The 13,928-nt window shown below is 40.9% G+C and overlaps 1 protein-coding gene across 1 annotated transcript; it reads right to left on the reverse strand.

The window, feature by feature from the left end:
* Window positions 1-2,044: 2,044 nt before the first annotated feature.
* LOC139377156 (inactive all-trans-retinol 13,14-reductase) lies at window positions 2,045-13,699 on the reverse strand. Its single transcript, XM_071120167.1, is given in 14 exon segments — window positions 2,045-2,598; window positions 3,015-3,180; window positions 3,308-3,347; window positions 3,349-3,378; window positions 3,380-3,513; window positions 3,515-3,581; window positions 3,797-3,935; window positions 4,086-4,205; window positions 5,226-5,357; window positions 5,360-5,428; window positions 5,664-5,699; window positions 5,702-5,822; window positions 6,080-6,310; window positions 13,622-13,699. Coding segments are annotated over 14 exon segments (1,500 nt in total). The 3' UTR covers window positions 2,045-2,461.
* Between the last annotated feature and the right edge of the window lie 229 nt (window positions 13,700-13,928).

The raw sequence follows: 13,928 nt of genomic DNA on the forward strand, positions 1-13,928 counted from the left end.
GTAGGCCAGCAGGACAGAGGAGAAGAGACTGAGTCTAAAATACTGAACTTCAGCATGTTGGATGCGGTCATTGGCGAAATGTCGGAGAACGCAACAGCTAACGAGGGGAGGCCCTGTGTGCCCATGACCCAGAGAGCCATGGCTTACTAGATGTAAAAAAAAAGATGAAACCATTGCTGAATCTAAGCTAAACAGATTTGGTGGAAGCTGAGTTTAGTGTCGCTTGACAGTTTTTGCAGACTGAAATCCCTCGTTCCAAATGGACCCCACTTGATTTCCTGCAACAATTCTTTGGGCCTCTCTCTGCTATGCCGACCGTGCTTACTGCACCGAAACATGGACTGACTTTTGGGCCATCCACAGCTACATGCAAAACTAATATTACATGCAAAACTAATATTCGACTTTGACAAAAGTGTTCAGTCAGCACAGAAGAAGCATGCTACACCCAAGGAAAGCTCAACTAATCCAATTGGCATTCGAGGGGGATCTTCCAAAAATATTTTGGTGAGAATGGAATGATCGATTACTCAGGAAGTTCCACGGAGCATCAAGGAGGCCGCAACTCTTCTGAAAAGGTAAGAAACAATCTAGCTAGTTGGTTTTTATAAAACATCTTGTCACTTCTTGGCCAAAAGCATTTGAATGTATGTTCATTGTGGTATAGCATGATATAAGCAGAATTCCATATAATTCCATTGCAATGACCCAAATGACTCCCCTGGGTATACTGTAGCTACATTCGTTATGTTTCATCATAGAAATAGATACATTCTATTATGGTTTTGATTGATTTTCATGGTTGTAAATGGAACTGTAGTATTGGAAACTTGTTTTTGGTAGGCTTGCATTGCGTAAATGATTATGTGGGTCAAATTTGATTTACAGAAGTGTATTGTGCCATATCACAACGTGTTGCTAAACTCATGAGCGGCATGATTTTCCATGTATGAAGCTGGCCTATAGGCCTATTTATTTGGCAAGACAGCTGTGTTTTTCTACATCTAACTGTAGTAGGTTGTAGGCTAGATTTGGGTTATTTGGATCTCCATTTAACCTTTTGTTTACTGCATTGTTTACTGTTAATGTAACTAACCTAAATCTAGATTGTGTCATTCTTTTATCGATCTGATATTTAGTTTTCTAGGCCTACTACTTGGTACCGTTGTTTTGTTCTGTTCTCATTTGTTCTCATTCACAGTTGTGCCGGTATTCTAAGCCAAACTGCTGTTCAGTGTTTTTGCTTGCATGCATGAATAACTAAGCTACTACTTTCAGCATTTAGTTAGTATTATTTTGTTAAGACAGCGGTGTGTAAGACTGCATTCACATAGGCTGTTTGTAATAGGTGAATTACCCTGTCCATCTTGTAGTCTATATTCATTACCAAAACGGCCTTGCTTTAGTATGTTAGGGCGCTGTCCATTGTGCTGATACAGCACAGCTGAGATGGGCTACAGATTTCACGCCAACCTGTCACTTCAAAAGCACTAAATGATCTCAGTGTCGGTTTAAACTGTTTATTGTGGTATAACCTGATATAAGCAGAATTCAATATAATTCCAATGCAAGAACCCAAAAATGGTGCCCGATAGCCAATTTCAACTGTCCCCTTAGTCACTTTATCCTGGAACCTGGTCTTATCATGTTACATGTTTACATTAATACAATATTAAATGATTCACATTAAAACATTTAAAACTTTGACACAGTGTAAGTGGTGCATACATATTCAAGGATCAATCTGTAATTGTAAAATGACATACAATATGTATACATCCCTGGGAAACTCTGTCAAACGTTTTAACCAAAAGTGTTAACCATTTTACCCCTCTCAGAACATTCATACTACTGTTCTAGGAATGAAGAGGTAACCAGAAATGGTTTGTTGGGATTCCATCTCCTCAGCTTGTCATGATGTCATCGTATCAGAATGAAACCTGCAGTTCAGACTTCGTCCTGAGGAGGAAGTAGAGAGCAGCCTTACTGTTAACCTAGCAGGCGTAAAAGAACCGCTTGAGCAGTCCCTACCAATGGAGGATGGCTCACAATAATGGCCGGAACGGTGCGACTGATGGCATCAAACACATGGAATCCATGTGTTTGTTGTATTTGATACCATTCCTCCTATTGCACTCCAGCCATTACCACGAGCCCGTCCTCCTCAATTAAGGCACCACTAACCTCCTGTGGTCCCTACATGCGGTTTTCAGAGGAAACGGAAGCTATGTTGAAGATGCTGTATCCCTGAAAACCGGATGTTAGTGGTTTCTTCTTCTTTTTCGACCCTGTATAGGCTACCTTACTGTAGAAGTAGTGTGTAGGGTGAAGCTGGCCCTAGACGCTGATCTTGGGTCAGTTTTAAATTGTCCCATCTTGTGATTTAGGTTAGGAAAGTTCAATTATAGGGGAAACTTCGCTCCGGAGCGTAGAAATGGAGTGGTCTCCTCACTCGAGCTTCTTAACCAGCCAGGCCATCTTTCTGCTTCTTCTTGAGGAAGAGGAGGTTGATGTAGACAATGTGGTCCAGGACCGTGGAGGCACACAGGAGACCCCCATGCAACGCTCCAGCTATCCCACAGCTGAACACACCCTGCCCTGGAAAAGGTACATCCACACAAACCATATAAGGTAAGGCAAAGATGGCCTGAAGACATGCAAGCTCCTTCACATACAGTACATTTACATAATTTAGCAGACGCTCTTATCCAGAGAGACTTACAGGCGCAACTGAGGTTAAGTGCCTTGCTCAATGGCACATCAACATATATTTTCCACCTAGTCAGCTTGGGGATTGTTGCTGGCCCAATGCTTTACACCAATAGGCTATCTGCCACCCAGTACATTTAAAAAAAATCAAAACAAGAGTTTGTAACTGTAAATATTCTTCACAGAATTTGACTATATAGCTCATACAAAATAGACTTTACGGCTAATGCACATTTTGTCTCACTTTATAAATGATTGAATCTTTACGGAGAAGCATTAGAGGAAAAACGCTCCAGGAGTGTTACCTGAGATAAAGAGGTTTTTGACAGGGGTGGAGCAGCGGTTCCTGGCCACAGCCTCAGCATGGAAGCGGCCAAGGTTGTGCTCAGCAGAGTACATGGCGCCGCGCTGGGCTCCCAGGGAGTGCATGTTAGTCAGGGGGGGGGGGGTCGCAACGTCCTGGAACACCAACTGGAAACAAACAGAGCATAGAGACGTTATCAATTAACATGGATTAACCTCTAAAAAGCCGCAAACACAGACACACAGAGAGACAATATACACTACTGTATGTTAATTGAAAAACACTTGTTCATACCTTTTCCCTCAGCTTGGGGAATAGGGTGCATGCCCAGTCAGAGATTGTTTGCAAATTTCATTTTGTAGTTAGTCATCTCCCCTTTTCCTTACTGAGGTATCTGTCCATTCCTCAAAGCACTCATATTTCACCATGGTCAACATCGTCATGCAGGATTTCCCTGTAAATGTAACATGGCATACATCCGACACGTCTGCAGCGTATTTGTGGCACAAAGAAGTAAACACACTTATCAGGTGTATCCTCTTTACTCATGGCAAATAACCCTTCCATTCTACACAAAACAACAAGGCTGTAAACATCTGAAGAATGCTGGAGTGATGATGCATCAATGAAACTAATCTCCATGTACGACTGACTGTAAGCTATGTAGTGATGCCATAGTAACTGCTTGTACTCATTGTTTATGCAGCAGCGCCACCTTGTGAGTACAGAGGGCGATATCATCTCATTTCAATTCTGAAAGAGGATTCGGTGCCTGGTCCTTACGAGCCATCCATATCATTCTTTTTGAAGAGCCAGAAGTTGGTGGAGACAATACCCAGCTTCTCTTGGGTTCCATCAAAGCCAGAGAAGACCAATAATGATCCTCTGCCATGTTTCGTCATGTCCAAACGTTCCTGGATGTCTGTTAGCAAAAAAAGGGTTTTACCATCAACCCATAGCAAGACTTTACAGTAGTAAGCTAGAACATTATAAGGCAACACCTATCGACTGATCAATCGATCAATCAACTGATTGAAATCCTACATGCTGTTAGTTTGTCAGTGTAGCTCACCTGGTTTGGTCTGGGTCTCAGGGGGCAGTCATTTCTGGAAGGTGGTGAACAGACCACAGTTGGAGATGATCACAGGAGCATGTACCTCCACCTCCTCCTGTCCCTTTCTCACCTTTACACCTGGCGATGGAAACAAACAGGAGAAGACTCAGGAAGACATTGTATGCCTTTGAAATATCAACATGATCTCCTCATGGAAATATATTTTGTGATTAGAAATAGGACAAGCTTCTTTAAGTCTTTGTAATTCTTGCATGCAGAAATAAGCGATGGGAAACTTACTCTCCCAGCACAACAAGGGAAGACTGTGTGGACTGTGCATGTAATTTGTCTTTGGGCTGTTATTATAGAGTTTTCACATATGTCCTACAACCCATATCGTGATTGTCAGCCGAGTGGATCAGCGGTCTAAGGCACTGCATCTCAGTGCTTGAGGCGCAGTACAGACACCCTGGTTCGATTCCAGACTGTATCAGCACCGGCTGTGATTGGGAGTCCCATATGGCGGTGCACAATTGGCCCAGCGTTGTCCGGGTTTGGCCGCTGTAGGCCGTCATTGTAAATAATTTTTTTTTCTTAACTGAATTGCCTAGTAAACTTTTGTTTATGTAGGGGAGCCCAATTGAGACCAGAGTATCATTCACAATGGTACCCTATGTACAAACATATTTACAATCAAGAAAATGAACATTCCAAATAAAACAAGAATAAAAAACCTACAAGGTACAATTACAATACTACACTTTCAACAAATAAACCATTACAATCAATCAAAACAACTGCAATCCTCAATTAATTCATTTAACACCAGAGTCCTAAACTTCCCTAGCGGCACCAGGGAATCAAGATGCAAGGAGGTAGGGGCACTAAAACTAAAGGAGGATTTACCTAAATTGGTCAAGACCAGAGAGACCTCAAGAGTTAACCAACCCTGCAAGTGGGTTTGATAGCTCATTATTTTATACTTCAGCAATGAAGTTAAGTCAGTTGGAAGCTTGTGTAGTAGAGCTTTGTAAACTTAAAAGAAGTAATGAAGTGATCTACAGGACTTCAATAAGGACCATCCAACCTTTTGGTGCAGTGGTGAGTATTAAAACTTGTCCATTGTGAAACGGATATGGACGATATCTGTATTCTCACCATATGCTGCCCCGTCATTGTTGACCAGGATCTGAGTGACGGGTGCCCTGACCAGGACGTTGCCTCCAGACTTCTGGATGACAGGGATGATGTGGTAGGAGATCTCACTGGCTCCTCCTTTAGGGTAGTACTCTTGTAGTGTTGCAACAGAAGAGCATTGATCATAACACTGGAATCCTTGGGGGAGGGGGGGGGTGAGACACCTTGGGAGGAAAAAACAGAAAATAAACTATTAGCTACCTCAGTTCTATTTCATGAATTATGACAGATATTCCCTGGTTGCCATAATCCAGTTGTTGCTCAGTTTGTCTTGGGCTCTTTCCAAGCATAGAATATCATTCTGAATATATATAGAATAATACTGAAATAGTGGAATGGAATAGTATAGTTTAGTCTAGAATGCAATACAATAGAATCTAGAACGTTAAGACCAAGTACCGTAGAAGAGGTAACTGAAGATGACGTGAAGGTCCCAGTACCAGAGAGGGTATAGATGGAGGAGCAGAGGTTTGTGATGCCAGACTTCAGCAAGAACAGAGCCAGCCACTGGGGGATCAGCTTCAGAGAGGCCAGATAGTGAGTCTTCTTGGCTGACACCTGGCATGATATTAAAGGACATTTGAGGTAAAAAGTTATTATACTGTAGAGATGTCAGAGGGTAGTCCCAACCAGGGCTTGAACCTAAGAACTTGGGACTGTCAACCAAATGCCTCAGCTGTTACGCCAAGAGATCAAAATCTCTTGATGAGGTTACTAGGTGATGGGTTGAGGTGACTACCATACTATTGATACTCATTTGATCACTTCAGTGTTCTCATTACCAACAAAGCCCCTGAACTGAAAAAAGAAAGTACCTTCATGATTTTGTAAAAAGTTTCAATGGCAGTGACGTCGTCTGGAAACAGATTTTTCAGGTGAGCCTCCATCTCTGTTTTGCCAGAGAAGATGGTGTACTCGCGTTTGTCCTCTCCCTCGCCGATCTGGATGGTGTCAAAGTGCTGGTCCAGCTCCACAAACTCCAACTGGCCCTCTGTGATCTGGTCGAAGACAATACGCAGCAGACTGCTGGCCGATGAAGTGGAGACCTGGATGGGACAATGGGGATAAATCATGCTTCAATAAGATGTTACATCAGGTCACAAAGTCATTGACTGGGGCACCACTATCTGGGCAAGTGGCAAAAACATAAACCCGCCTATTTCTACAATTAATCTTCTTAAAGATTTTAAACCTAAACCTTACCTTAATCACATTGCTAAGTAAACATTAGCCTAATCCTAACCTTAAATTAAGACCAATGTACATTTTCAGGATATAGCCAATTTTGACTTTGCCAAATGCCCATCTAGCTTTTAGAGAAAGAAGCAGGCTTCTTCTCAACACAGCTTCTTGTTTGTAAATTAATTACATTTAGATGGCATTTGTGCTCATTTCAAATGTGTTCACTCCAAAGCAATGCATGATACATTTAATACTTGGAATAAGTCATAGTAAACGTTCTATGACATGTCTATTGAATACAAGTTATCAGTGCGAGAATCACAAAACAATGACCCAAGCCCAGCTTGGTTAATCCCTACCATTGTGTAGCTGAGTTGTCATAATGATTCAGCAAATGTATATTATCCCATGAGCGTTGGTAGACAAAATGTAAGTAAACTAATCTAGCTGGCCTGAATGCCTCTGCAGATCCTACAGCTATTGTATGCAGTAATCATGTGCCTATGAACAAGAGTTATACTGATAGCACTGAGCCAGTGTGCCCTAGTAGAAAGTCCACTGTGTGCAGCTCACCCTGCACTAACATAAATAACATGAGCATGTCTACTCCTGCTAAGCTTCCCAGTAAAGCAATAAAAACAATCAAGCATCCTAAAAAGGTGCTAAAAATAGCCCACGTTTAACATATGTAGGTTAAGAAACAAGGTTCATGAAATCAATAATTTGCTAGTAACAGATGACATTCATATTCTGACAATCTCTGAAACTCACTTAGATAATACATCTGATGATACAGTGGGAGCAATACATGGTTATAACATTTACAGAAAATACAGAAATGCCAATGGTGGAGGTGTTGCTGTTTATATTTAGAACCACATTCCTGTAAAGCATAGAGAGGATCTCAATTATTGTTGAAGTAAAATGGCTACAGTTTCATCTGCCTCACCTAACGCCCATTGATGTGGGAAGCTGCTATAGACCACCAAGTGCTAACAGTCAGTATCTGGATAACATCTGTGAAATTCTTGATAATGTATGTAATATCAACAGAGAGGTATATTTTCTGGGTGATTTAAATATTGACTGGCTTTCATCAAGCTGCCCACTCAAGAAAAAGCTTCAAACTGTAACCAGTGCCTGAAACCTGGTTCAGGTTATCAGTCAACCTACCAGGGTAGTTACAAATGGGATGAAACAACAACATATATTGATCACATATTTATTAATGTAGCAGAAATTTGCTTTAAAGCATTATCCAAATCTATCGGATGTAGTGATCACAATATACTAGCCATATATAGGAAAACCAAAGTTCCAAAGGCTGGGCCTAATATAGTGTATAAGAGGTCAAACATAAGTTTTGTAGGGATTCCTATGTTGTTGATATTAAGGATACTTGTTGGTCTGTGGTTTGTAATGATGATAACCAGAAACTGCACTTGACACATTCATGAAATTACTTATTTCAGTTACTAATAAGCTTGCACCCATTAAGAAAATGACTGTTAAACTGTTAAATCCCTGTGGATTGATGAGGAATTGAACCATTTTATGGTTGATAGGGATGAGACAACAGGAATGGCAAATAAGTCTGGCTGCACACCTCCCTGACCAAGGCCCTTCACCCCCCTCAAGTTCGAGTCTCATAGCAAAGTCTGAATACGTAAATATGGTGTTTTTTTTATTTGTAATACATTTTCAAACATTTCCAAAAACCTGTTTTCACTTTGTCATTATGGGATTTTGTGTGTAGATTGATGACGGGGAAAAAAATAATTGAATACATTTTAGAATAAGGCTGTAACATAACAAAATGTGGAAAAAGTAAGGGGGTCAGAATACTTTCCGAATGCACTGTATATGCTTGGCCTTTAAACGTGCAGCTCTGAGCTAAGGTTAACTCAATAATTTAATACTAGGACATTTATTGCAAGATATTAGCTCTTTGTCTCTCAGCTTCTTAATAATTGCCTAAAAGTTATCTTGTACACATGTCATTTATAGTATTCCAAGTGGTGATGCAAGGCTAGCTACCTTCACTACACCCATCGGATACGCCTATGGTGTAATGGTCGTTGGTGATGGAAGAAGGTGAGGACCAAGGTGCAGCGTGGTATGTGTCCATATTTAATAGATGAACACAGAAAATCCAAAATAACAAAGAGCAATGACCGAAAACAGTTCTGGCTGGTGCAGACACACAACACAAAACAGAAAACAATCACCCATGAAACACAATAGAAAACAGGCTACCTAAATATGGTTCTCAATCAGGGACAACGATTGACAGCTGCCTCTGATTGAGAACCATACCAGGCCAAACACAGAAATAGCAAATCATAGAAAAACTAAACATAGACAACCCACCCAACTCACGCCCTGACCACACTAAAACAAAGACATAACAAAAGAACTAAGGTCAGAATGTGACATATGGGCCTATAGCATTCACATAATAATGGAGTCAAATTGCTGAATGTACTTTAGTATTACCTCAACTACAGGTTCAAATGGGTTTACCTTTCTAAATGCTTATCTACCTGCTTGAAGAGAAGAACAAGTTGGAATTGGTTTAGCGAGATTCAGAAAAGATCAAGACTGGTTTGGTATGGCACAGTATCTGTGATAACTTGTAACCCACATATTGTAAACTAATTAAATATAAGGTTGTCACCTATTGTAACCTTATTATAACCTTATCGCTTGTAAACTTATTCATTAAAACTTTGGCCCAATGACATAAGTACGATCCAAGAGGATGCTAGATTGTAGTGCCTAATCACCATATACAGTGCCTTGCGAAAGTATTCGGCCCCCTTGAACTTTGCGACCTTTTGCCACATTTCAGGCTTCAAACATAAAGATATAAAACTGTATTTTTTTGTGAAGAATCAACAACAAGTGGGACACAATCATGAAATGGAACGACATTTATTGGATATTTCAAACTTTTTTAACAAATCAAAAACTGAAAAATTGGGCGTGCAAAATTATTCAGCCCCCTTAAGTTAATACTTTGTAGCGCCACCTTTTGCTGCGATTACAGCTGTAAGTCGCTTGGGGTATGTCTCTATCAGTTTTACACATCGAGAGACTGACATTTTTTCCCATTCCTCCTTGCAAAACAGCTCAAGCTCAGTGAGGTTGGATGGAGAGCATTTGTGAACAGCAGTTTTCAGTTCTTTCCACAGATTCTCGATTGGATTCAGGTCTGGACTTTGACTTGGCCATTCTAACACCTGGATATGTTTATTTTTGAACCATTCCATTGTAGATTTTGCTTTATGTTTTGGATCATTGTCTTGTTGGAAGACAAATCTCCGTCCCAGTCTCAGGTCTTTTGCAGACTCCATCAGGTTTTCTTCCAGAATGGTCCTGTATTTGGCTCCATCCATCTTCCCATCAATTTTAACCATCTTCCCTGTCCCTGCTGAAGAAAAGCAGGCCCAAACCATGATGCTGCCACCACCATGTTTGACAGTGGGGATGGTGTGTTCAAGGTGATGAGCTGTGTTGCTTTTACGCCAAACATAACGTCTTGCATTGTTGCCAAAAAGTTCAATTTTGGTTTCATCTGACCAGAGCACCTTCTTCCACATGTTTGGTGTGTCTCCCAGGTGGCTTGTGGCAAACTTTAAACAACACTTTTTATGGATATCTTTAAGAAATGGCTTTCTTCTTGCCACTCTTCCATAAAGGCCAGATTTGTGCAATATACGACTGATTGTTGTCCTATGGACAGAGTCTCCCACTTCAGCTGTAGATCTCTGCAGTTCATCCAGAGTGATCATGGGCCTCTTGGCTGCATCTCTGATCAGTCTTCTCCTTGTATGAGCTGAAAGTTTAGAGGGACGGCCAGGTCTTGGTAGATTTGCAGTGGTCTGATACTCCTTCCATTTCAATATTATCGCTTGCACAGTGCTCCTTGGGATGTTTAAAGCTTGGGAAATCTTTTTGTATCCAAATCCGGCTTTAAACTTCTTCACAACAGTATCTCGGACCTGCCTGGTGTGTTCCTTGTTCTTCATGATGCTCTCTGCGCTTTTAACGGACCTCTGAGACTATCACAGTGCAGGTGCATTTATACGGAGACTTGATTACACACAGGTGGATTGTATTTATCATCATTAGTCATTTAGGTCAACATTGGATCATTCAGAGATCCTCACTGAACTTCTGGAGAGAGTTTGCTGCACTGAAAGTAAAGGGGCTGAATAATTTTGCACGCCCAATTTTTCAGTTTTTGATTTGTTAAAAAAGTTTGAAATATCCAATAAATGTCGTTCCACTTCATGATTGTGTCCCACTTGTTGTTGATTCTTCACAAAAAAATACACTTTTATATATTTATGTTTGAAGCCTGAAATGTGGCAAAAGGTCGCAAAGTTCAAGGGGGCCGAATACTTTCGCAAGGCACTGTATAACGTTACAATAAAATACAGTATATCCTTTATTTTAACTTCAACAAGGATAGGACCCTTTTTTTCAATTTTTGCCTAAAATGACATACCCAACTCTAACTGTGTGTAGCTCAGGACCTGAAGCAAGGATATCAGATGTCCTGGGAATTTATTTTGTTTCTTACAACCTCATGCTAATCACATTAGCCTACATTAGCTCAACCATCCCGAGGTCGAGACACTGATCCTGTAGAAGTTAATAACTTAATTTTCCTCAGACAAAATTAGAGGAGAACAGATGGAATTAAACGCTCTCTGTGGGAAATAGAAATTAGCGGTACCAACGGAGCAGTTTCAAAAGCCAAAATGGCATGATGAATTATTTTTATTCCTATGAATGGGCTCTACTGTTTGAACGTCCCTGTTCCAAGAAGTGAGTGTGACAAAAAAAACTAAATTCAGCATTATCTGATTTGATAGACTCAAACACTATCAATGGGAAACAGAAGCTAGCTCATATCCCTAAGATAACATTTCCAGTCCTTATTAAATATTGCTCTTGTGACTGACTGGGTTTGAACCGGGTCACCTGTATGTCACAAGACTGTGTTAGCCCACTTAGCTACATCCCTAGGGGATACATTTGGGGAGCTAATACAAGTCTTCAAGTGTCTGGTAAGGTTACTCATTATAAGGATAACATGTGACTGACTGGGTTCCTTCGTAGTATAAAACTGTGTTAGCTTGCTGAGCAAGGTGCTGTGACATGGATCGGTCTCTTCAAGGAAGAGGTCAAAGGGGAGGGTGAAGTGTAACACAGGTGGTTCAGTGAACACGCTCGCATGATGAGTAATTTGTCTGAGACCTAAAGAGTTGCCAACAACTGGGTCAGGTGCTATGCGCTGCAAAGAAGTCTTGTTAAGTAATGATTGTGCACAGGAGTGGCTGATCAGGGTGTGGCAGCTTGCAGAGCTGTTACTACTATTTGTTGGTAATCACTTAGAAACATCAATAACTAAAGAGTCAAGATGGAGCTTGCCCTGGATCCAGGTAAGTTTGCTGTCTTCTGGGGCAAGTGCATTCAACACGGTCCACATGCTCTGACTTCTCAGATAAACAAACACATTAAATCAGGTTACAGACCATTTAGCTAGGCCTAGGACCCCTATACTTAGTGAGTGTAGCAGTATCTGAAGACTAGTAAGGTGGTTTAGTAACAGGGTTAATGCAGTCTTGTGACATGCAGGAGACCTAGTTAAACCCAGTCAGTCACAAGCGTAAGAGTTCATCGATTGGAAAGGCTGGAGGGGCTATGAGAAAGCTTCTGTTTACAACAGAGTGTTTGATTATGCCAAATTGGAAGGGATTGGGACAAAAATTGCAGAGTCCTGTGAGCATCATGCGGCTTGTGAGCATAACAGAGGGAACGAATATGTTCCTTAGCTTTCAGAAATGGGGTCATAAAAGTATTGCTCTAACTGTTCAAATGCTAGAGCCAATTCATAGGGGGGTAAAAACTATTAAACCTGTCACATTGGCTTTAGAAACCACTCCATTGGTATCACTAGCTTCTGTTTCCCAATTCTTCTATGCCTTTAGCTGAATTTAAAAACTACATCTGAACGCATCTGACAAGATTAATATATGAATATACAGTTGAAGTTGTAAGTTTATATACACCTTAGCCACGCACATTTAAACTGTTTTTCGCAATTCCTGACATTTAATCCTAGTAAAAATTCCCTGTCTTACGTCAGTTAGGATCAGCACTTTATTTTAAGAATGTGAAATGTCAGAATAGTGATTTATTTCAGCTTTAATTTCTTTCATCACATTCCCAGTGGGTCAGAAGTTTACATGCACTCAATCGGTATTTGGTAGCATTACCTTTAAATTGTTTAATTTGGGTCAAATGTTTCAGGTAGCCTTCCTCTTGTTTCCCACAATAAGTTGGGTGAATTTTGGCCCATTCCTCCTGACAGAGCTGGTGTAACTGAGGCAGGTTTGTAGGCCCCCTTGCTCGCACACACTTTTTCAGTTCTGCCCACAAATCTTCTATAGGATTGAGGTCAGGGCTTTGTGATGGCCACGCCAATACCTTGACTTTGTTGTCCTTAGCCATTTTGCCACAACTTTGGAAGTATGCTTGGCGTCATTTGGAAGACCCATTTGCGACCAAGCTATAACTGATGTCTTGAGATGTTGCTTCAATATATCCACAGAATTTTTCTCCCTCATGATGCCATCTATTTTGTGAAGTGCACCAGTCCCTCCTGCAGCAAAGCACCACCACAACATGATGCTGCCATCCCCGTGCTTCAAGGTTGGGATGGTGTTCTTCGGCTTGCAAGCCTCCCCCTTTTTCCTCCAAACATAACTATGGTCAAACAATTCTATTTTTGTTTTATCAGACCAGAGGACATTTCTCCAAAAAGTACGATCTTTGTCCCCATGTGCAGTTGCAAACCGTAGTCTGGCTTTTTATTTTTATGGCGGTTTTGGAGCAGTGGCTTCTTCCTTGCTGAGCGGCCTTTCAGGTTATGTCGATTATAGGACTTGTTTTACTGTGGATATAGATACTTTTGTACCTGTTTCCTCCATCATCTTCACAAGGTCCTTTGCTGTTGTTCTGGGATTGATTTGCACTTTTCGTACCAAAATACGTTAATCTCTAGGAGAAAGTACGCGTTTCCTTCCTGAGCGGTATTACGGCTGCGTGGTCTCATGGTGTTTATACTTGCGTACTATTGTTTGTACAGGTGAACGTGGTACCTTCAGGCGTTTGGAAATTGCTCCCAAGGATGAACCAGACTTCTGGATTTCTTGGCTGAGTTCTTTTGATTTTCCCATGATGTCAAGCAAAAAGGCACTGAGTTTGAAGGTAGGCCTTGAAATACATTCACATGTACACCTCCAATTGACTAAAATGTCAATTAGCCTATCAGAAGCTTCTAAGGCCATGACATCATTTTCAAGAATTTTCCAAGCTCTTTAAAGGCACAGTCAACTTAGTGTATGTAAACTTCTGACCGACTGGAATTGTGATATGATAATGATATGTGAAATAATCTCTCTGTAA

The sequence above is a fragment of the Oncorhynchus clarkii genome, chromosome 20, assembly GCF_045791955.1.
Source record: "Oncorhynchus clarkii lewisi isolate Uvic-CL-2024 chromosome 20, UVic_Ocla_1.0, whole genome shotgun sequence".
In the NCBI taxonomy this organism is placed as follows: domain Eukaryota; kingdom Metazoa; phylum Chordata; class Actinopteri; order Salmoniformes; family Salmonidae; genus Oncorhynchus; species Oncorhynchus clarkii.